The 26,289-nt window shown below is 35.7% G+C and overlaps 1 protein-coding gene across 1 annotated transcript in view; it reads left to right on the top strand.

The window, feature by feature from the left end:
* LOC129757714 (uncharacterized) overlaps positions 1-26,289 on the top strand; it is a 468,755-nt gene that overhangs the window by 320,733 nt on the left and 121,733 nt on the right. Inside the window, 1 exon segment of the mRNA XM_055755003.1 lies at positions 11,075-12,482. Coding sequence (XP_055610978.1) covers positions 11,075-12,482 — 1,408 coding nt within the window.

The raw sequence follows: 26,289 nt of genomic DNA, 5'->3' as shown, positions 1-26,289 counted from the left end.
CATGAAGATTTATTATTTCCCGATCATTTTTACCAAAACTCAAAAAAAGCCTGGAATTCTTTTTTCGCCTATAGCTCTGTCATCTTACAAGTTTTTGCGAATCTGTTGGGCTGAATATATAATTTTAGCTAAATACATACGAAAAAACGATATGCCATGTGTCATAAATTTGCTGAGATGGCCATCTCAGCCAAAATTTGTTTCTAAACTTTTGGCCGGCAGTGTAGGTACACCAACTACTCTATAGAAGAATAACTATCATGTGCTTAGTTCTGAGAACAAGTACCAGCTTTAATTGAAACAAAATTGTCATGAAATTATTTGAAAACAAAACTGTAGCTGGTGCCATCATTTACCGTGGTAAAAAATTACTAAAGAAAATGATACTTGTAGCATTTTACATTTGTTTTTCGTCCTGTCCTGAGTAGGATTGGTTTTAATTTTGTTGGCTTTTTGACGTACCACACCCCTTGGGTGCTCCAAAGCCTTCTAGATGAAAGAAATGGCCACGTCAAAAACTTGAATCGGGGGACAACGAGTAAAAATCCTGAAAATAAGGTCATGGATATGACTCGTTGGGCTCCTTCAGCGTATTTTTTTGACCGCCAGCACCAGGTACCCTATCTCCGTGAGAGCCTATTGATTCTTGTTCTCGACTGTGTGAGAAGCACCTTAAGTCGCACCCATGGGTAGCAATCGGCAAGATTGGTCGCACATACGTAGCATCAGCAAAGCAAACAGCAGCGCTCACGAAAGTTTGGTCGCTCGACCACACGAGAGAATGCCCAAAAAACAAATGAAACCGGGAAAGCGCAATGCTTGCCCTTTTATAACTTCAGATCTAGTGCAGTTTGGGTCGACGGTCGGGGTTTTTTTGCTCGAGTGTTTTGCGCTCCAATTTTTATTTGTGCTTCATTAGTATTGGTGTACCAACACACAACCGATCCGAATTACTATCCGAAAAAGATGTCTGTTAATTGGAAAGTTTTCGTGACGCGAGATCCGTTTGCAAATTTCAATTTGTACCCCTATAGTGTTCCGGTAAGACGTAATTCTACGTCAAAAAACTCAAATCTGTCAAAAAAGGGGAAATCTGAGGGGAAATCTGAGAGATGTACTCCACACGGTTTGTATAACATTGCCGGGAAGTGACCGCATCATGTCCTTCACACCGCCGCACACAGTAGTGTTTGTTGTTGTTACTGTATTCAAGCCTTCCTTGGCGCTCTTTCAATCCCTCATGACTGAAAATATCTGCCTTTCAAATGAATATGAATATGAACAGCGCACAGAGTCATCGAAAATTGAAAGGCGGTTTCAAGCTTTCATTCCTATTGGACTGAAAGCCGGGCTAGTCTTCGTTCAATTGGAAAAGACTGACAGCAATGATGGCTTCATGTGAGCTTGAAAGTCGAAAAGCTTCATTGTGATAGGAATAAGTGTTGCGCGGCTTTGAGCTTGTGTTGCTTTCGGCTTTCAATGATTGAAACGAATATTTAGCACACTGGCTATGACACATCTACAATTTAAGAATTTTACCTTCAAAATGGCCAGAAAGGATATACCGAGTGTTGAATCTGAAGCGGATATTCAAAATTATTGTAAATTTCTTTGTAAATCGAGGTCTTTTAGTTGAACAGCATTCAGTGAAATTGAAGTACCAAGCATTAATTTATTCCGGAGAAAAACTTATTAAGGATATAGCAATGAAAGTTGATAAAACAGACAAACAAGAACAAGTATTAAATTCATTTTAAAGTCTTTTCACTGACGCATCTGAAAATGACCTATGTGTTTTCACTTGCCCCAATAAATGGGACAAATGTATACTTCGATATTTCCTTTTGTCAACATAACTACTTTTTTTTTTGAAAATATTACTTTATTTAGAGAATATGAAAGTTGAACTGTGGTGATATTCGTTAGGATTTGACCGGTGTTTAATTTTTGAAAATTAAGATTTACAGTAAAAAAGACACATATTTTTTATTAAGGTTTTGTTTATATGATAATTTTAAGGAAACAAAATGAACTCATGAAACCATCGAAGCCTGAACAGATTATTTCTTTTCGATCTATTAAATTTTGAAAAAAAAATCTGCTTTTCAATTAAATGTTATTAAATCTTAAAAATATAACGTAATCCTAAATGAAATCGCAGATCACCACCAACAATGTTCAGGAAATTTTGAAATCAGAACTGCTTCAATTAAAATCTTTAAAATAATGGGTGAATATATCTAAACATATGTTTACCTCTTTTCAAAACCAATCGTTTCTTTGATTCATCGGGTTAAAGTTCAAAGGAATTAATTTGCATTTTTTGCTTGAATAAAAAAAAAGAAATTTGCAATACACAATATCGCCAGATTTAATGCCATGACAAGTGCTGTTTGGGAACAATTTAAATTGAAATGTGTAAAGTCTATAACTTAATTATCAGGCGAATCTTTTTGGAAATGATTTTGGTGAAAATATGAATTTTAATTCAAACTGCTTCGAAGGATGGCGATGGTGAATAAAAAGCTGTTAGAAAATGGTTAGTTAAAAATCTTTTCTTATGTTTTTTATTTCTTTAGCTCTAAAAAATATACCATACAATTGGGAGCTGAAAGCGCTGCGTTAGGCAAAATATTCGGCAAATATTCCAAAAATTGTCCCGATATTAAAAACAATATAACAAAACGGAATAAATCTACTGAATGGAATACAGCAAATGAAACATACATATTATCAACATACAGTTATTCATGGAACAAGTTACAAAAATTGAATTTGAAAAGACCCGTTGAGTTTCAATTCTTTGGTTTAATTTTGATAGAATTGAGCGGGACGACTCGAGTAAAGGGAAAGAAGGGAAACGTAAAGAAAACTAGGAAAAATAGAAAATGGACGCCAAATTGAACATGGTAAGACAAAGTTTACCGGGTCTGCTAGTCTATTATATAAAATTCTCTTGTAACGGTGTTTGTAGTACTACTCCTCCGGAATGACCCACACGATTCAAATGAAACTATTTTTAGAATATTCTGTAGGCATGTGAATCGATGTATATCGAATAAAAAACACACAAAGTCGCATCAATTGTCCGTGAAAATTAAATTTGTAGTTTTTTGAATGAAATTAAAGTCATGGCATCCATTTTTTCGAGATTTTATTTCCTTTGGGCGGTTTGTTTTCCGTCTCCAATGTAGAGGCGTCGCGAGTAAACGTCGCCAGAGAATAGTAACCATGGCATAGCATACTGATTAGAGGGAACATTTGGGCGCGTATTTCTCTACGAAACATAATTTCAATGCACGTGGTGGTGCTATGAAGCCTAGATGTGATTTTTTTTCTTGATGTCTAGCCCATTTGTACAGCACATATTAATGAATGACACCTAGATGTGACCCAGATTAATATTTTGCCGGTCGAATCAAAACAATATAAACGGTATTAAAAATTAAAACTATTTTGATTACGTGTTTATTGAAGCATCAGTTGTTGTCTGCAAAATATGTATTTAATACTGATGCATATGAAAAAAAATGGTACGACTTTTTACGGGCGTTTGGAAAAATGAAAGTGGGAATATTTACGTACGATTGTATAATCCAATACGCCTAGAAGGTTAGTTTTGATTTATATCGCTAACAGAAAAAAATAAGATGTTTTCGACAGATAGAGATAGAATTTTTTTTTGAACATGCACAAATGTACTTAACTGAATATGTATCAAGCGCCTTTTCATTTGTAGAACAACAACAAAATCCGATGAAAATATACAGACACATGAACTGAACAAGAGCCAATCCTTTAAAATTGAAGATTAAAGTATTCAAAGGTCGAATGCAGAGAACTTTTATTATCTGCAAGCATATGTGAAAGTTATCAATAACAATCCTCACAAAATGTGAGGATTACGCTTCATCGCGCAAAAATCATAATTTTAAGGTTTTATGTGATGTTTACATAAAAATTTAAGAAATTATGCATACCACCGTCGAAGCATGAACATATTATTTTTCGATTCATTCAAATTTGAAAAATCTGTTTTTCAATCGATTGTTAATGAACAGATAAGGTCAGTTAGTTTAAATCTTGAAAGGTCTTAAGCACCCTCAGCATAAACAAGGGAAATTTTTTGATATTACATTCCATTTCATTCTTTTCCTTGATTCATTGAGTTACAGTTGATCCATATAAATTTAATTAGCACTTTTAGATTAAACAAATAAAAATATAATAATTTGCAGCATTAAAAGTCGCCAGATTCCATACCATGCTGTTTGACATCACTTCAAGTTGAAATGTATCATGTCTACAAGTTTAGTACATGGCGAAAAAAATAATCAACATGATTTTAATAGTGGAAGGTATTTGGGTACGAGATATATTTTTATTTACAAACCTTTCTGCATTGCAGTTTGAAAAAGAGAGTGACAAAGGGAGTTCCATATAAATTGCGTTGAACAGCTTAGATACACCCAAAATTCAGCCTCTGTGCCAATGGCGTGTAGTCAATTACATAGCATCATTGGTACAAGAAGATAACGCGACCGGTGCTGATTCGATTTGCTCCCACCGGCATTAACCTCCCAAGTCAACCGAATTGCGTATGTCTGAAAGAAACAAAATAAAAACGACTTCACGTCCCTCCCTATCGCATCATAAGACGAAGAAGGATGGAAACAAATACCGGCCAACACCAGGCAGCCAGCGAACCGAGCACTGTGCGTGTGAATGTAGCAAAAGCAACAACAAAAACATCCTTCTAATTCAATCCCTTCAGTCCACCGGCAAACAACCACGGCCAAGCTGTGCGTGTGTATGCAGTAAAAGCAACAAAAAAAAACATTGCTTCAATTCAATCAACCGGCAAACAACCACGGCTAAGCTGTGCGTTTGTATGTAGCAAAAGCAACAACAAAAACATTCCTTCAATTCACCGGCAAAGCTGCCCGGCTTTATCAGCTGTGTATATGTAGCGTGTGTATGTAATAGCAGGCAGTAAGCAAAGCACAGTTCTCATTCAATGGGTTTTCCTTTGCCTTCACTCCTGTTCCCTTTCCCGTTACCATCGCAAGACAAAGGGCTACCTTGAAAGGCGACCAAACGCCGGGAAGCCACCGTCGTGCGTTTTTTTTGTGATTGTTCGGCGGCAGAAAGCCTATGACAAATATCCCTCGTCCTGTATGAAGCTCAAATAGTACACTGGTTAGGATGTCGGACTGGCTAGTCGATCTAGTTGGTGATTTGAGTTCGACTCTCCCTACGGGCGTTGTATTTTATATTTTTATTTTCTTGTTTCTGGGATGAATTATCCAATAGGAAGGAAATCCCATAAAATGTTTTTCTTGTTTCGCTTCAATGTAGTGGTCATGCATAATTTTAGTTGGGAGTCCTTATGCCAGTTACGGTTTTTCAAACATATCATCTTGGGCACAGTGCACATTTCAGCGCATTATCGGCACAGAGAATTGCTAAATAGGCATTGGATTTTTGCAACCTCTTCTATGGGTGTACTTAAAATGATTTTATAGCAGTTCGTGAGCACTTCTTGCATTCGAAGAGGGAAAGGGCAAGAAGTTTCTATCATCAAAACATACATTTTGACATCATTATGAACTCTATGAAGTTTATAAAAAATTAGAGTAAAAGTTTCAGATCTTGAAAAACAAATTTAATGATTAATTTTATGTAAATATTATATATAAAATTTGATAACACAAATTGGAACACGTATTAAATTCATTTCAATGCCTTTACAGTATATTTCGTATCTTCGAAAAATTTCAGAAAAAGCATTGTGATTTCCTTTACCTCATCAACCGGGACAAATGTTAACGAAGAAATATCTTTTTATCAACATTTTTGAATATTTAACTTTTTACAAGAGTTTTTCGAGTACTTTTAATAAGAGTTTAATGAGAACATTTTTGGTATGAAACTCGAAACTCCATTTAAGCTCTCTTTTTTTAAGCGTTTGCTTCTAAATTATGTCGAAATTTGGTTTGAAATGCCGTCTAAGAAATAAAACTAGATTTCAATTATTTCAACTAATTTAATTAATTTTTGGAAGGTGTTGCAAAGCACACCGGGTCAGCTAGTTTTTTTTATATATTTTTGCTTATTAAAACGAAATTCTTCGAGCAAGTTTCAACATAATAATCATGTTCGTTATCTGACTGCTTTAAATACAATGTAAAATTTGTTATTATGTTTCGATGAAAAAGGATTCAAGTGATTTTTTTTAAATTTTTGGTCGGTGGTTCCTGAGCTTAGCCCAAGTTTGCTCGGTATTTCCTGGATTTTGGATTGAAAAATTAATAATCAAATGGCCGGATATTGTTAGGATTATATATCAAATACCCCGGATTTGCTCGGCCCGAATATGTGCGGGAAAAATTCTGTTAATCTCAATTTACTCTGTTATTTTTATGATAAATTTCCGGCCATATTGAAGAATAACATTCTCAAGGAAATAATATTCTACGATATGACTGTAAAAGTGTTGACAGATCCAAAACAATGAAATATTCTTTTATAGATTCTTCGTTTCATATTTACAGCAACAGGTAGAGACCGTCTTATTTTTGAATAATAAGTATAAGACACTCATAAAATGATTAATTTGGTTTTTTTAAACGTTAAGAATGTATTGAGTTAGTTTGGGAATAGAATGATATCAAGTTTGTGATTCTATGAGAATTTCATCAATGTAAATAACCAATTGAATAATTAGGAAACGTTAAACAAGCTCCTATTCTTCATTTCATCCTCAGATGCTTAAAAACGACACGAAATTTAGGTAAAAAATAATGTTAACATTGTAGAACTAACACTCATAATTTGATCCAACATTCAGTATCAGAAGTCAGAAACTTTTATTTTTTATTTATTTTACTTGATCAGCCATCAGCACAACAACGTCAGAAACTGATATTTGATTCAATAATATCTTTGAACACAAAAAGATTGGAAAAAAGAAATTTTAGTCTTGAGAAAAAAATGATCCAAGATTCAAAACAAAGAAAATGACAAATGATTAAGATTTGCAAAGATATTTTGTAAATTTCATATCTGATTTTGAATTCAAGATCACAATGTAAAAATATCATAACCATTTGATTTGAAGCTGCTGCGAGTAAAACTCGATGAATGAATTAAATGTTCTAAATTTTTTGTTCACTGCTTAAGCATACATATCTTGATGAATATGATAAAAATAAAATTGTTATGAAAAAGAATGATCATAAAAATCAGAGTAGATTATGGTATGCAGAGTATATATGAAATGCATAATAAATAACAAAAACCAAATGGGATAGGGAAATTTACTAAGAAAAATAAAAAATAAAAGTTTTAGCAAACAAAAATCTTGTAATTTAATACCACGAGAAGTGTTGTTAGCAAACACTGCAAACAGTAAAGTGCCATTTCTGCAAATTCGATTTACGATGGAGAACACATCAAACATAATTTTGGCAAAAAAATACATACAATTGATTAAAACTGCTTAAAATGACGACACATTTCAACAAAACACTTTTTGGGCCATTATCTTGGGATTAATAGAAAATGAACATATCAGTGTCTAGGATCCTCTGTAAATGAAGAAAATGAAGTTAAACGGAAGAATATCATTTAAAGTTTGTCCCAGAAGATATTTGTTTTCAACTTTGGATGGAGAAAACGTCTTCTTCGATAATTTTGCCCCTGGAGATAGGTACTACCGTTAACATTTATTTGAATATAATTTGTTGACGAAAAAGGTAAAAATGGGGAATCGGAATAAACAAAAAACATTGGAGGAGGCCTGATAATTAAATTGCTATGAAACATTTACGAGGCGAAAAAACTACGCATTGATTCACCTTCATGATGATGTTGTTAAGGTCCTCTTAACATAATATGACAGAAATATTACAAAAACAGTAAAAAAAACTGTCTCAACTCACCCCATTTTACGGAACCAATCCTTTCTCATGAGCATAGATAATTATTTACATTTTTTCTGCTTATTTACATGACATTATCTTTAAGAAATTTAAATACTCAACAAAATTTGCCGAGTCAGCTTGTTTTATATAAAATTTCAAGTTCGAAAGTTTTAAACGAAAAAGTTAGCCAGGTTTATCAAGAAAATAATCTAATTTAATATGGTCATCACTAAATTCAAGTGTCATTCCAAAAACTTTACTGATAATGACTGGTAGGCGTACCTGTTATCAAAAATGTGTAAATTATTTAGTTTGGCAGCTAATCAATTGGATTATCCAAAGCTATAAAGACTTTTTGTTATAATCGACTTGAAAAATTGTTAATTTTTGAGCTCTTTCGTATCTTTGGCATGTTACAGCTCATAAACAGATGAAAACTTTTAAAAAGTCACATATGGCAAAGATATTCCCAAAATTTTAAATAGGTATCAGAGAAGTTCACTCCGTAAAATGACTATTTCTATTGAAAACCATTCCAATTTTCTTCATGGACATGAACCATGGCTTTATTTATCAGAAAAATAAAGTTAACATCTATAATAAAAACATTATTGTCTAAAACAATCTCATCTTTCACGGACTCAATTAACGTGAAAACTTACAATAAGAAACATTCTGTTACGTCATACACGAACGCGCCGGCGCTACCAACGAGCCCCCACCAGAGTTCGCCTGTCATGGCCCACGATGAGAAAGAAAAGGAGAGAGAAACTAAACAACGGCATGTCATATCAAAATCGCATGTGATTCAGAAGGCAAACAATTCTAAACCAATTTGAGTATTCCGTTATTAACAGCCTGGTAATACTGAACTTTAAGTTGCACAGTTGTAAGGTAGCTAGTTGGCATCCACATTCACCGGTATTTTGCTAAAAGAGTTTAGAATAGTACATTTGTTTTAAGGATAAATTTATGCTCTTTATAGTTCATGCAGTAAGGTGTTCTAGTGACTATAGTTCATGCAGTTAGGTGTACTATTGACTAGTGACTAGTACAGTTAATATTAATGACAGACTGACTAGTACTACAGGTAACATACAATCATTGATGACAGCACACTGAAACATGAACTTAACGTTAAACTTATGCTAGGTCTCACGCAACTCGAACGAACAGTACCGTACTGGGTAGAACTCCGGACAGCGACGAGAAACATTTATATACAAACCGTAAGTCATCTGATATTAATTTAATGACGGTGCACAGAAGCATAAAATATCGTTGAACTTATGTCAGGTTTCACGCCCCATGAGTTAAAACTCCCACACTAGGTCGAAATTCGGACAGCACACCGATTATTAAAAAACGTAAGTCACCTGTAGAAATACGATTGCGCATTAACATAACACAACAGAACTTGAATTAAAAATTAAACTTATGTTAGGTCTCACGGAACACGATAAACTATTACCGTACTGGATCGAATTCCAGACAGCAAACGAGATACGATAAAACACTAAACGTAAGTCATCTAATGATAACAATATCATCTCAGTTTAATACAATCAAAGTTTTCGCGTTACTAACGTACAATAGGGTACAATAGGGTAAAGTATATCGCTTGCAGGAGAAATTTAACTGATTAATAAAATCTGTTCAAATTCACGGAAGTCGATCGTACCGTCTTGTTACCAGCTTCGGGAACACATTCATATAAAATAACTGTTTCAGAAAAATGATAGAAAAATGTAAATGTGATTTTTTCATCAAAATCATTTGGATCACCGTTTGAAGTGTTTTTTGTAATATTTTATGCAACTTAGAAATCTTGACAAAATAAGTAAAAAAAGGTATTCCATAGTTCAAATAATTTTGATTTTTATTGGAAATGAGCCATGAGTCTATTAAAAATGGTTAGATTGACAGAAGTTGTAAGGAAAAATATGAAAAAGTTATTAACATATACAGACAAACATTTAATAAAGAAGAAATACAAAACAATTTTCAGAAACAACAAAAAAAGTTTGAAGCAATCAATTTGTTTAATTCGTCCATCTGAAACTTTGTGAAATCACTTTGTTTTTTTTTTAGTTTAAAAAGGATTTACTGAATACACGAGAAAAGAAAATTTCTTACGATTTCATTTATTTATTCTGTTCTTTTTAATATTTTTTCAAAAATGAATCAATAAAGTTTAAATAAGACACAAAAAAGTGTTCTTATGAATAAGGCAAGAAATTTTTAAAAAATGATCTCTTCAAACCATAACTAAATTAAAGCTTCATGATGGAGAATTAAACAACACAATGCATATGTTGATAGTCATGGTATACAAAACAAAACAGAATTGAATAATTACCATGTCCTTGGTAGATGAACATGAGACTGATTCGATTTAGGGTTATTTTTAATTTTCTCAAACCCTTCGTTTTGGTTCAAAACTCATTCATGATTTTTTGCAGAATTTTTAAGTAACGTGAAAAACTTGAATATTCTACTCTGAAAAATTACCATCATTTTTGTTTCCTTTGTAGAACCCAGCCTACTAATGGTTTATGTACCAATTTATAAACTTTTGAAAGGAAATTTTTCGTTGAACAACTTTGTTCAAGACCAAAAAATTGGCAACAAAACCATAAGCATGCCCGGTTTCACAGAAGAAACAAAAATGATCTTTCAGTACAAAATATTCAATTTTCTCATACAAACCTAGAAGTTCAAATTTACTCATGTAAACGTTTTTAATTATGCAAAAAAAACATGCATTAATTTTGAGCCCCAACAAAGCTTTTTGCCCCCACAGTTTAAGAAATTAAAAAATAACCTCAAAGTAAATTTTGCTTGATTTTTGGAAGTCACCAATTATATTTTTTTGAAGAAAATCGATTGGTGGCTTTAACACCAAAAGATGACAACTTAAACGATCAATATAGCAAACTTTGACATCAATCATTAATTTCCCGGATAAATGACCTTTCACAAAAAAAACATTATTTTCTGTAATTCGTTAACCGAAATGTTCTCACTTCAGAGTGTATAAAAACCGGCTCAGTAGAATCGACAAATTTCTAATGGCTTCCGTTTGATTTTTTCTTTTCACTTTCTTTCTTCTTCTGGTTTTTCCAAACCCACGCACACCACGACAACAGCCGTAATCATCTGCTCCTCGTCGTCCATCAGCTCTCCACAAACAATTAACGCAATCAATCAACTGAAGATGGCGCTTCTAGCAAAGCAGAAGGGCAACCGCACAGGGTATCATAGGGCCATCAGGGCTCGGCTAAAAATTCTGCTCCTAGATCCGCTGGGGACACTTTTCCGGGAACGGAATTCCGCCTCCACCCAACGGTTTTATCGGACTTTGAGCTGGCCTGGATCCTCCTCCTTCGATGAGGCATCAGTTGAGGTCATCGAGAATGGGCCCCTCAACTTGCTGCTGCTGACAGTTTTGACCGAAAGCTTTCGGGTTCTGTTGAATCGAGCTGGCCGGAGCTACGATTTTGAATCTAGGACTGCTGCTCCAGGGCAGGTGAAATCCGGTGAAAGGTTGTTGAAAATACGATTTGATGCGAGAGGGACACTGAATGAGAGCGACGAGCAAAAGGACACCGCCTGGTGGTCGATGGAGGAACTGCAGCAGCCCTTGGACCCGGAACCGTCTACGTGGAAACGTGCTTTCGGAAGGCTAATTAATTCTACAAACCTCACTTTCGTTGGTTGCGATTTTAATTACATTCTCAACGAGGCGTACATTTACGATGAGTTGTGGTCGTCGGCCGAAGACCCGGAACGCTGCCGGGCTTTGCTAGACAGTTATTGCAGCGCTGAAGAGCCGGCCGTTGACACAGGTCAGCTGTCACCGGATGTGTCACTCGATGCTGATGAAGACCATCTCAACGAAACGGAAGTAGTAGTGAGTGGTAGTGCGGATGACGAAGATCCCGAAGAACGGAAAACGTTGGAAATCCAACAACTGTGTGCTGCTTTAAGCGACTATCGTGAACAACTACTGGTGCTATCGGAGAACCCAAACTCCACAACTAGTGATAATAACTCTTACCCCATCAATCCTTCCTCGGCCTCTAGTGAAAATCTATTATTTAGTGAACATTTTCTACTGTACGAGTATATACTAGCAATAACTTCTACTACTGGCAACTACCGAAACCACACTCCGAGCCACCATTTCAACTTTATGCTTCTGGCAATCAAGAACATCTCATCAACCCAAGCCTTGTGGCTTCCCTTTCTAAACATCCACCATCAACGGCATCAAAGTACTCATCCTCATCACGAAGCCCAACAGAATATCTGGGCCATCTCCCCGATTCAGCCGGAGTATCGAAATTGGCTGGCCCTGGACCATCATCGGAGCAGCATCATCACGGCCAACAGCATTCTGCAACAACAGGAACCAGGGGACGGTGATGAGCTCTCCCGGAATCCACTGGAACCGTTCTGGATCTGCGGGCTCGTTTGCTGGGCCATCATCGCCATCGCAGCTTTCGTCATCGTGTCAATCATCTGTGCGAGTGTCGTGTTCAGCATTGCGGTACGGTAAGTGGAAACCCATTCGAAATAACATTTCCCAGTTCTTTAGGTGAGGGTTCTATCCCGTTAATTGGTTTCGAACTAAGGCGAAAAATGAGGTGTATGTAGGAAATGAAGGGTGATGATTTGTATTTCTCAAAAAAATGGCATTACTTGTAGTGCGCGTACGAATACCATGGAAAGAGAACTTGCGAAAGTGAGAGAGGGAATTTCTCTGAAACCTCATTGAGTTAAGTAAATTTGGAAATGATAGACGCGCGAAATTACAAGATGAAGAAAAGTCTACAGGTTTTGTAAGTTTGTTAAAAAAAACTATCAGCAGTGATTAAAACATGTAAGAACACTACACCCAAGCAACCAAAAGTCACATATTTACTTGAATGAAGGCATTGGAAGTTGCATATTGGCTGACAAAGAGAATCAATTGCCCAATTCCCTTTAATGAATTTTATGCACTCATTATTGAACTTGAAAGTTGCAAAAGTGATTAATATGTACGTTGTATGTGACTTGTTTTCCCCAATTCCCATGAGTGAACTACAGTACCGTTCATAATTGTATAGAAATTGGAAGCAAGCGCACTGTCACTTCGACTTTGAACTTCCATAGCTTTTTACTCTGATGATATTTTTGATCAAATTTTTTGCGTTAGATAGATCAACTATCACACTATTATACCACAAAATTTGAGCTTTCTGGAGTTTGTGTGGCCTGAGAAACCGTAATTCTACGAAAATCGGACATTTTGGACTTTTCTTATTCAAACTGCAATATCTCTGAAACTACGCTACATTTTTTTTGAAATTTCGCAGAGTGATTGTTGAAATATAAAGCTAGCATGTCTGAAGTTTTCGAATAGTTCTATCGATGAGATCAAAAGTTACGCGAGGTGCAATATTTCAGGCATGGATCTAAAAATGAGTTTCGGAACACGGCATTTACGGCTTATGTTCTTCCTGGTGGACGGATTTAGAAGTTCTTGATGCCCACGTATCGGGAATTTTGTCAGTTTCACTTATGTAATTTTAACATTCCGCAAATCGCCTGTACTTAGTAAACAATCAACAAAAGTTGAAAAAAGGGGAAAAATTGTGTACAGATATTTGGAGGCTAAACAGCTGAAATTGCTCAGAAATACCGTAAGACGACGATTCGTAACCTCATGCCAATCATCGAATTGGAACTGTCGACCGGAAACTGCGTGGTAAGATTTTGAAGACGATTAGGAAAAATACCAATCTGTCGGACGTAATTTGGCCAAGAAATTTTACTTGGCAACAACTCAGGGAAATGTTCCAGCCAAATTTAAATTTGTTTTTGCCGGCAAATTTGCGCGAAAATTTATAATTAGGCATGGCATTTGCAGCTGTTACAAAAAAAAACGAAAGTTCTTGTTTAAAATAAGACAATAACGTCGGAAATATACCTAAAAGGGTGTCTCCAAATACGAATTTTGCCATTCATTCGATCCCACGACGATCATGTAATGTTCTGGCCAGATTTGGCAAGCAGTCATTACAGCAAAGTCGTTCAAGAATGGTATGCAGAGAAACGGGTCCAGTTTATTCCCAAAAACCTTAACCCACCCAACTGCCCAAGTTCCGCCCTACTGAGAAATATTGGGTAATCATGAAAAAGAGATTCAATGTAAAGGAAAATGGTTGACAAAGACATCAATCAGATGAAGACCTGGTGGAATAAGATATCCAAAACGACGGACAAAGGCGCACCTTAATGAGCCGTGTTACAGGAAAAACTCAAGAATTCCTTTCAAACCGTGACGGAACATTTTATCTCTATTTTTTGTTAAAAATACTAAGAAAACGCTACATTAGTATAAACAAAAGATTTTGAATGCAATAATAAAAAACTGAAATATAGGCATTTGTTTTTGTTCTAATTCTATCTGAAGCAAGCTTTAGGCATCCATTCCATAATTAGAGGTAAACAAAATCAGTTCATTAGTTTATTTAAGTCGAGATATAGCAATACATTAAGAAATGACAAAAACAAACTTTGTATAAAAAGTTTAACCTTTAAATGGCATCAACGGATTCTACCATTGCAATGAATAAGAAATATTCTTAAGCATCACTGCCAAAACCCCGCTAAACAAACCAAAAGGTGGAAAACTTTCGCTCAAGGTTGTTTTCCTAGGAGCCAGACTCTGGAGTCCCCTAGCCTGGCCACTACTACCACTCTGGGAGAAAAGTAAAAGTTGATTTAGCACGCATTCGTTGACTTTAAGTTGCCGTCAAACTTTTACTACCCATCGTCATTTTTTCCGAAGAAAAGCACTGAAAAGGCGGCAGATAGCGAACCACGTACCTACCTTTCCATTTCCATCAACGATGAACGAACGAAGGAACGGAACTGAAAGACGTTTACCGATATCTGAGGAGAGTAATTTGAAGTGGATTTCTCCTCTTCAGCTTTGATGGAGCCTTCAAGACAGAGTCCTCGAGCGGACATGATTCTTCTTCATCGGATGGATGACCGCAATCGGTGAGGGAACTGAGGTGCGGCTGATGGAATTTGCTCTTGTGGGATAAAAATTAAGTTATGGTGACGTAGAAAGATGATAAATGGTCCGTTTTTAGCATGATTTAACAAGTGTCGGTATTGAATTGATTAAAATGCCATGAGTATGCTAAAAAGAAATTTCGATGACACTTAAAAATGAAATTGAAGAGTTTTGTGGAGCTCTTCTTAAACAACTAAAGACTTTAAAACTATCTTTATAAAAATTTGTTGAAAAATTATTTAGATATAGACGGATTTCAAGCCAAATCGAAACAAAGATGGCATGAACCTCTCAGAATTCAATTAAACTTTGTGGGCATAAAGATCTTACCTGACTTAGTTCTAATACACTTAATATGGACAGGAATAACGTTCCAATTTACGATACCTCTCACGAAAAACAAATTACTGTAATAAGAGGAGCAATGCCTGGGGATAACAAGGCATCCAGTTCGAGAGCTTTGTAGTGGTACAAGTAATTCTTTTAAATATTCCGGGTTTCCCGTGGTGAAATCCTATGGATGACAGTAGCTGATCTATAAGCATATGGTCTGAGTATCATATTTGAGTTACCTTTCAAGGTTTCCTAAATTATAAATTCAGTGAAAATATCAAATTGTGCGGTAGAGAAACAAGCGTGATGCAGCGGTTTCAGGAGAAGAGTGTTTATTTGACATTCTAGATCTCAAAAGAGATTTGTGTTTTGTCTGGGCTCTCAAGGAGCGTTCCATGAATTCATTGGGGGTCTTAGAAAAATCTTGACACTCTAGGATAGATAAGGGATAAAATGTTTCTTAAAACATATAGTTTTCCGTGCCAAATGAAAAAAATCAGGCATACTTCCAAAAATCTAGAAAAAAAAGGATTCTTATCAGGTTATCGGGATGGGTCTCAAAAAATTAAACAAATCCTGAAAAATCGAGCACGTTGGCAACCCTGCTCACCATAATGACCGGGAACGTAAACGTGATACTCAAAATTGAATTTCACGCAGTCAACAATTGTTATCTTTCTCAAGACTACCAACAGCACCCATCTGGTATTGACTCACCAGTTGGTAGTTAACCAATAAAAACATTGAGATGTTTCCCGGTAAATTTGTACCTGATATATACCTTAACTTCAAAACAAGGCACGTTTTTGTCAATTTCCCACTTGTTTCGAATATGAAATAAGAATTAACCGGTTTTCTGCTCGACATTTTTGTAAAATTTCAATAGCAAGAAAAACTTCGATTTCTACAAACCATCTAACTAAAATGAAGAAAAACAACTCTAAATATTAAACTTGATTATAACATCTTTACATCCAAAATTCAGCCTTTACTCCAAACATGAGTTCTCAATATTTCAACGTCATTGGCATAAGATGTGAACTCCAGCGGCGAGGATTTGATTTGAGATCGCCAGCATGACTCTCCCAGCGCAACCGCGATGCTTAGGACTGAAGGAAACATTTGAAAAACTTCTTCATGTCCCTCCCTATTCTATCACAAGATAAAGGAGGATGGAAACAATGAAGGCATGAATTGATCTGCTCGGTCAATGCTGTGCGTTTGTATGTAAGTCGGCATTAGAAAAAATAAAGAGAATAAAAAAATTTCCTTGTTTCAAACCACCAGCAAACATCCTCCGGTCATGCCGGGCACTGCCTATGTATGTAAGCAGGCAATAGGAAAGCAGAGACAATAAATACTGTCAAACTCTCGGCCAAATGCCAGACACTGTGCGTTTTTTTTGTAATTAGCCGTGACACGAATACTATGACAATTAACCTTCGTTCTGCATCTGGCTAAGGTGGTACATTGGTAAGCTGTAGGGTGGGCAAGATGAAGGTAGAACTCAAGCAACCAAAAGTCACACATTTACTTGAATGAAGACATTGACAGTTACATATTGGCTGACAAAGAGAATCAGTTGCCCAATTCCCTTTAGTGAACTTTATGCACTCTGACTTGTTTTGTTCGATTCCCATGCGTGAACTATATGTGCTCATTAATGAACTTGAAAGTTGCAAAAGTGATCCATACGTACGTTATACGGGACTTAAGTAACATAAAGGGCACAAAAGCGCTCAAAACGGGATTTGGTATATCACATAAAGGGCACAAAAGTGCTCACAACGGGATTTTATAAGTCACAAAAAGTGCATTGATATGCTTTCAAAATCAAATCACCACTTCGAGTTTAAGTTTCAGTTAGAACAACATTTAGGCGTGGTCTTGTGGTAGCGTGTTTGATTCTCATCACGAATGTCGGGGTTCAATCCCCAAGCCGGGCAAGTTTTTTCTCAATAAGTAACTTAGAATTTGAGTGACCATTCTGGGGCGATATATGTAGGAAATGTAGAAAAGAAGCAATTGAGCAATTGGTCGAGTTTGGAATCCGGCTCGTGGCATCATGGCGGCACCGGTACAGAACACAGTAAATAATCAAGAGAAGGTGATATGAACCGAAGCCAAGAGTTCAGTTGAGATGGAGAGAGATTTTTTGCTCATTTTGCGATTTTTGGAAGCTGAATTAGATGGCCGCTGGAAGCCGAATAGAAGATCATTAAGACATGTTTTGCAACTCGAAAGTATCAATAAGAACTTCAATTTTGAGCTGCATAGAACGTACTTCATATCAATGATGGGACTGAGTAAGCGTTTTTGTACCTGTTTTATAGGACTTTTGGTTGCGTGGGAAACTTTTGTGAGTTCAATTCTCATTGAAGGCAATTTTTTTTAAATTTTCTTTTCTCTGGGATGAATTATCCAATGCAATAGGAATGTTTGTATGCAGTGGTCTTGCATCATTTTACCCAAAAACTCGAATCACAAAAAAAAAATCATTTTTGGCGCACATTTCAGCGCATTCCTGGGACATAGTTATCTTCTTTGGGTGAATTTTCAATACAAACTAAAAAACAATGGATTGTGGTATTGGCTTCACCCTTTTTCAAAACATCGTTAAATGCTTATTTTACGTTTAGCACTCAGGCACTGAATATGTCTTAAAAAAAAATCAAGTTTGAGAACCACCTTACCAAGAAACGTGCCCCGAAGAGGAGCTAGCTGGGCTATATTTTGCTCCCCTATCTGCTGCAAGTAGGTAACAAAATGTTTCGTTTAGGTTCCATATCCCTCTCAGCTCAACCCAATGAAGGAATGTCCTAAAAAAAGGGAAGGAACCGCCACAAAAAGTGATTGCAAAAGTACTCAACGTAACTTTGCTACGCGCCGTGAGGGAATTTATGATTGGTGTAGCATTTTGTTTGGTGCGTGCGGCGGCGGCGACTGAAAGTTAAGAACCAAGTCTTTTGATGAGCTCTCCCTGGATTGGGTGAGAAAAATAAAATGAAAGTGGTTGAACTTGGAAGAGAAATCACGTAAAAGCGATGACAGTGTCCCATGCTTTTGATAGTGAAGAGCTAATTGCTAGGGAAGATTCTCGAGAAGGAAAAAAAGCTCAAAAACGACTGATTTCGATGCACAAGTTTTCAGTTCCAGTCGAAAGTGCTTTGCAGGTAAGAAATGTTAATTAACAAAACATTTCACCCAAATGACAACCCGTGGGCGGATATTTCTAGTACGGTATCTTAATCCATTCGTGTAGTGAGTTTTGTTTTTGGGTTTTTTTTTGCTTTTTGTTTCAGGAGTCACGTCCGATGAGCTCCTTTAATCTAGTTTAGTTGTTGTTCGTATTAAGTTAATCCAACGAGCTAACCATCGTCTTCGTCTAACGGTGGACATGGTTGGTTCATTTGTGCTAATGAGTTCCACTTTGGTGAAACTCTGACTAATCAGGTGGAAAAGAGTTTCTTTGACAGGTTGATTACCTTTTAAGGGCAGCAGATCGGATAGACTGTTGACCCTTGTACACAAAAAAGAGAAACCCAAATTGTTCGGACAGCTGAGGGAAATACTTGTCCTATTTTTGGAAGTTAAACGACCAACATGACAAAGCGAAATGGTTATCTTTAGATACAATGCACAATAAATTCCTACTTTGTTATTCGATGCGACTAAAATAAATAAATGGAAACATAAAAAGCGATTGAATATGGTCATCTTTAGTTATCATTCGAATGTAACTTGAAGAATTTTTTTTTGTTTTTTTTTTCAGGAATTTACCACACCGTGGAATTCTTCCTAACTTCCTAATACTAACTTGAAGAATGATGATTTGGAATCAATACGAAAAAAAACGTCCAATGACATAATCTTCGAAAAGCTTTAGCTGCTTGAGATCCTTTTACATCATAATTCATTCCTAAATTTAAAAAGCGTTTTATTTATTTCTTCAGAGAAAACTTGAAGAAAAAATGAAAACTCAACCATATTTAAGATGGTTTTTTCGAAACCTGTGCACCAAAATTCTGGTGACCCTTTAACATTAGCAAAAGATATAAAAATTATTGAAGATCAATTTGTCTTAACATTTTAAGACACTAACGTCAAAAATGTTTCCGTTTAGAGAATGTTTTTGAAAATGTTCTGTTCTCTCGGCTGTGCTGGTCGTTTTTTATCGTAGCTTGAGCTTCGCTGCATCTATAGCGGGAATTGGCATAATTGATCCCCTTTTCTTATTTTCAACATATCTTTTTGAGAAAATTTAGCATTTCGCCGTCTTTTGCATTTTCTGACAGCGTGTAACTTCAAGTGTAAATGCTTCAAAAGTAAGAACGATACATGAACCCGTAGATGAACTAGAAGCATTTTCGTGAGACGAAAAAAATTGTGACATTTTTTAAGTTAAAGGATACTTGATCCTTTACTAAAAGAGACTTGATCCTTAATTCAGGGTGCCCTGACCCTAGGCAAAAATTTAGCATACTCCAAAGATCTTTTTCCATATTAGCTCTCATTTCGCAGTTTGTAAGAACCAATCAAAGAGAATTTCAAAAATTTGTCTACTACCCTAAAGTCATTGCATGCTTTAAGGCGCAATTTTCTAGTTCTAACATTTTGAGTCCTTTTAAACAGATTTTAACTGAATAAATAAAAGTTACTAGAATAATTACGTGGTAACCAATGATCACGATCCATTGTGAGGAAAAATATATCTTATTGAACTCTAGGGATCAATTAAACCCATTACACACATTTTGAAAAAAAAAATTCTTAAAAAAATTAAAGTTTACTGTTGCATTGAAAATATGCCATTATAATGTTCATATTATGCTCTAACTAGAGATGCCATTCTCTACCGAGAAAAACGGAGAACGGAGAAAAAAACACCCCCGTGCGATAGTTGCAAATCCCCCGGGTGAGATTTTTCGATCCTCTCCACACATTATTCGCACCCCGGTTTCGAAAGCCACACACACCTTAGTTCAATAGCTCCGGTGTGCGAGGATTTGTCACTGTAGAGCACCCCGGTGAAAACACCAGATCCCTGCAACGTTACACGATTTGTCTATGTATCGTGTGACCAACATCTTTTAAATATATGCTCGTGAAACTCGTTTTTAAGCTTTTTTTCCTCAGATTTAAGCTTTTTTTGCCTTGAGAGCATAGGAGATGAAAGCTCAAATCTGAAGAAAAAAGCTTAAATCTGTCAAAAAAGGGGAAATCTGAGGGGAAATCTGAGAGATGTGCTCCACACGGTTTGAATAACATTGCCGGGAAGTGGAAAACACAGAACCGTCTAGTTGAAGCCACCAAAAAGCAAAGACAAAAACAAACACGACGGTGTGCATAATAATAGCATCAACAACGATGAATGTTTCGGGCGAGTGGTTCAGCTTCGTATGTGTTGGTAAACGCAACAAGCCAAGCCAGCTGCCGTCGCTGTCGCTCTCCGTGGTGAAAACATTTTTTCACTGTAGTGTGCGTTAGCTCTGTCGTGTTGATTTACAGATTCTCTACAGAGGTTCGGCTAAAAATCTCTGCGGTGCGTTTCAGAGAATCTCTACCGAGAATCGAAAACCGAGCACGCGGGTGATTCTCGTAAGAGAAATTGCAAGCCCGGCTCTAACGATTAACATATTGGAATAAAAAAAAATTATTGTAATTTTTCATGTAGGAAACATATTAAAATGATACAAAAAGATCCCATTTTGTTAAATATATCAAACAAAGTTCAATAACTCGAAAAATAAATTTTTCAAAGCTTGTTGTGATAACAGCTTTGTTGTTTTGAGTTTTGTCATATTTGGCACATTTTTCTAGAACAATTGGTTCTAATGAACCGATTTTCTTAAAACATGGCAAGTGGATGCTTCTGAGGCCAGGAAAATTCCTACTACAGTGTGTGATCGCTCCCTCTTACTGGAAGGGGGGAAGCAAAAGAAAAATGTTAGCATAACTCGAAAACCATTCAAGCAAACGATACCAAATTTGGCTTGGGAGGCTACGAGGAATATTTCTATGAATATTTGGCACCTCTCCCTTCTTCCAGTGGGGAGATATAAAAGGGGGAGTGAGGCTTACTTACAATTTTTTACATAATTCGATAATTAGTCAAGTAAATGGTTTCAGATTTGGTATTCGAGTGTATATGAATACGTCAAATGTTTCAATGATTATTTTAAATCCCTTCCATCTCTCAGTGGGGAGAAAGAAAGAAAGGGGGGAGGCTTAATTTCAATTTTTTTTATTGAATAAATCGGCATGGTGGAAAAGTTTCTTTGATTGTTTGAGACTCCTCTTGATTTGCTTTGGGAGCATAGAAAAAGGGGAGGGAGCCCATTCAATTTTTTTGTAATATTATATTACTGAACTGAACAAGCGAGAGGAATCATGTTTGGAATGCGAGGGTGTTTGGGCGAACGAAATGTTCTCATGTTTTGAAGCCCACCACCTTTCATTGGAGTAAAAGAGAAAGGGAGGGGGCTCTCATACATATTCATAATCAAGCAAATGGAACTGAATTTGGCATGGCATGACATTTGGATACGGAGAAAGGCTCTATGGCTTTCGAAACCCCTCCTTAATCCCAGCTTACAAACAGGAATAGGAGAGGGGCCACCGCAGTTTTTTAAGCTATCGAGTATTAATCAGTCGAAAGATAACGAATTTTATATGGATTTGTATTTTAGTACGAGGTATGGTTCAATAACTATTCTATCCATTTTTTCTCTTCTAAACAAGTGTTAGGCTTAGCAGACTATTGTTAAAACAACAACAAAAAAAGAGTTTGGCTCCTTAAAACTTAGAGGCATGGCCGTATGAAATGAGGGGGGGGGGGGGGGTTTGGGGGTTAAACCCCTCTCCCCATGAGGGTCAAAGAAAATCAAACCAGGTGTTCTACTTTACACTCAAAATTCCTAATCATATTTTGATGATTGGTTAAGGTGATTCAAGATAAACAATCTTTACTCAGAACTGATACAAAAAGCTCGATAACTAATCCCAAGTTCAGAATTCTACTACAAATTTCCTAAATTTTCTCACTTGAGGAAAGAAATTCATTTCGTAATACTCAATTTAAATGGATTCAACTCATTTAAGTGTTGTGGTTCCCTGTTATCACAATCCAAATTGTATTTCTGTGTTCTTATTTTGCATCACGTATCTAGTTCAGGATCCATGATTTCATTCGGATCATTAGAAAATACTTGAAAAGGTGCTTTGAAATTGTTATAAATATGAATTTGGTTATGCATTTCATTCAAAGTTTTATCCACAATATTTGAAATTTATATGTATCAAAGAAATTACTTTCCGAATATAAAAAAAATCACAATATTAAGTATTTAATTATTTAGAATACGGCCAGTTACAAACGCGTGTATTTTAAAGCCTACATATTCGTTTGATCGAAAAACGTGAGCTTTCTAGTAAGTCTCTTTATAGTTCTTATCTTTTTGGGCCAAAATGTTTCAGAAAAAATCAATAGTCCATGAGTTTTTCAGTCGACAATTGAAGATTTCCGAGGTTATTTTGCAAAAATATTTTTACCATGTCCTTTTTCATCGAATTTTTTTTTAAATCAAGTTAACTTAGTCCTTTTCATTGCCAACACAACGCAGTCAAATTTTGCATATCTGAATCCTAGGAATGTAGCTATCACCAAAATCATCCATTTTTATTTCATATTCAGATCCGAAGTTCTTAAACTCAATTCTATCGCAGAAATCGAAACTTCAAAATGACGATCCAGAATTTAAAACAAATAAAACAATGAATGCAGATTAAACCCAAAACATCTATATATATAAAAATGAATTTCTGTCTGTCTGTCTGTCTGTCTGTCTGTCTGTCTGTTCCCTATAGGCTCGGAAACTGCTGAACCGATTGGCGTGAAACTTGGCAGGTGGGGGTATTGGAGGTAGAGGAAGGTTCTTATTATGGTTTGAGACCCCTCCCTCTCTCATGAAGGGGGGGAGGGGTCTCCCAAACAATAGACAATTTTTTGCATAACTCGAAAACTAATCAAGCCAATGGTATCCAATTTGGTATGGGGTGGTATTTGGGAAAGCGGAATATTTTTATGAATATTAGGTACCCCTCCCTCCGCTCATTGGGCTAATAGGAAGGGGAGAGGGGGGCTACCTTACAATTTTTCATATATCTCAAAAAATAATCAAGATATTGGAACCAAATTTGGCATGGGAAAGTATTTGGATACGTAAAATATTTCAATGATTATTTGAGACCCCTCCCTATTCCCAGTAGAAAGGGGGAGGGGACCTCTTTTATATTTTTTTACATAACTCAAAAACTAATGAAGCAAATAGAACCAAATTTGGCATGGGAGGGTATTTGGATACAAAAAATATTTCTATGATTAATTGAGACCCCTCCCTTTTTTCTGCAGGGAGATGTAAAGGGGGAGGGGCTTCTTTTATAATTTTTTACATAACTCAGAAACTAATTAAGCAAATGGAACCAAATTTGGCATGGGTGGGTATTTGGGAACGTGACATGTTCTAATGATTGTTTGAGACCCCTTCCATCTTCCAGCGGGGAGAGGGAAGAAGGGAGGGATGAGTTTCATACAAATTTTACTGCATAACTCAAGAACTACAACAGCAAATGGAACCAAATTAGACATGGAACGATATTTGGGTACGAGAAATGCTTCTATGAATATTTGGTATCCCTCACTCCTTCAAAGAAGTGGATGGAAAGGGGAGGAGAGTCCTCCTTCACAATTTTCAGCATAACTGGAGAGCTGATCGAGCCAAGCATTGAAGCATTTTTGACATGTGAGGGTATTTAGATACGAAAAATGTTTCTATTATAAATTGAAGCTCCACTTTTTTTCAGCGGAAAGATAAATTTGGCATCAAAAAGTATATGAGTACTTCATGAATATTAAGCCCTTCCCTCCATTCAATGGGGAGAACGGAAGAAGGGAAGGTACTTCCTTTCAAGTTTATGCATAACTCAAGAATTTACTATGCAAATAAAATGAAATTTGGTATGGGAAGGTATATCAATACGAGAAATTTTTCTATGTGAAACAATTCCTTTCTTGCAGTAGGATGATAGAATTAAAAATATAGGAAGGTAAGAGGAAAGCTTACATTTAACTTTTTTTTTTACAAAATCCGAGAAAAGGACAAAAGTTAACATGGAAAATCATTTTGGTATGATTCTATGAATATCTGACACACCATCCTTCTTTCTGAGAGTAGGTACATAGGAGCAGGGAGGTGAGCTCAATACAATTTTGTTAGCATAAGTTCTTAATTTATGCTAACGAAGCCATCAAATGGAAACAAATATAACTTGGAATGGTATTAGGTTACGAGATATATTTCTATGATTGTTATAGACCCTTATGCTTTACAGTGTAGAGAGGGGAAGAAAGGATGGGGCTCCATATAAAATTTGTTGTAAAGCTTAAAAACTTATCAACCAATGGAACTATATTTGATATAAGAGGATTTTTGGGAACGATGAAAAAATTGGTATATTAATTAAAGATCGCGACCTCCATTCAGCAGGGGGGGAAAGGAAGGACAGGAAGGCTCTCTTATCAATTTTTTTTGGCATAAATCTACAACATATCAAGCGAAATCAACCATATTTTATAAGTTAGATTTATTGCATATAATTAATTTGAGACCCTCCTTTTTTAGAGCGGATTAAAATCATCAGATCTTTAACACAAATTTATAGATCAAGATTCAGAATATAATTTTAAGTTATCATTGTGTTGCAATTCGAAACTCCAGCTGCAGCTCTCATTTATAGCGATTGCTTATGAATGATGTTATAATTTAATTTAAAATTATGCCAACAAAACAATAAAAATTTGAATAATATCTGAAAATATCATTAGATTTTGAAAGGTGTAGCATCGCACACCGGTTCAGCTAGTCTAATATAAAATACTAGATTGATGATTGAGGGCTCTGAAATAAATTTCAATTCTTGGCTCATATCGAAATATTGATCTGGAATCTGGATTCAGAAATCGTGTTTTTTACATTTCAGAAATGGTATTGAGATTGTAAAAAGATCCAAAATTAAAATTTTATAGTTGGTTATCTTGATAATTTTAACTCATTTATGAGCTTAATCTGGATTTTGAATATTAATACTGTATCTGAATTTTAAACTTGAATTCTGAACCTGATAAAAACATCATCAGGATTTTATATAAAGAATTCGTTTTACGAAAAGTATTTGCGGATAAAGAAACATGTATTAACCCGTTCGAAAATAAAATAACATTATAAATGCAATTTTTTAGAGCCAAATTTCAAACAAATACCGGAATTTTTATCTAGATTGAATGTTTTAGGTTTGATTCACAAAACTTGAAAACTTAGAGCAAGAGTAGACCTTTTTTTTTGTTTCGATTATAGTCGTTTTAACATCTTTATGTTATTCGCGACTTAAGAGTAGACCTATCTTGTGCAATATTTTCTGAGAAATCGAATGCAGGCTGTTTGAGCAACCGCACGCTTCAAAAAATGGAGTTATGTCTGTTTTTACCCTCAATTCCTCTATATTTTTCAATTATTTAAGAAATAAGCATGATCGGCCTTCCAAATTTTAAACCCAATGGGACGAACCATATGTGACTTTTATCGAGGAATCTTATGAAGGCTGCTTGAGCCACCACAAGCTTCGTAAAATGGAGTTATGGCCGTTTTATCCTCAATTCCCCTACATTTTTCAAATATAGTTAAGAAAACACATGTTCGGACTTGAACATTTTGAACCAAATGGGATGTATTTGATGTGATTTTTGCCGAGAAATACAATGAGGGCTGTTTAAGCCACCGCACGCTTCAGAAAATGGAGCTATGGCTGTTTTTACCCTCAATTCCCCTACATTTTTCAATTGTTTAAGAAAATTTTTTTTAAACCAAATAAGACTAATCTTATGTGATTTTTTACGATAAA

Source organism: Uranotaenia lowii, chromosome 3 (genome assembly GCF_029784155.1).
Source record: "Uranotaenia lowii strain MFRU-FL chromosome 3, ASM2978415v1, whole genome shotgun sequence".
NCBI lineage: Eukaryota > Metazoa > Arthropoda > Insecta > Diptera > Culicidae > Uranotaenia > Uranotaenia lowii.
The sequence above is the reverse complement of the archived record's forward strand: the minus strand, read 5'-3'. Positions and strand labels throughout refer to the sequence as shown.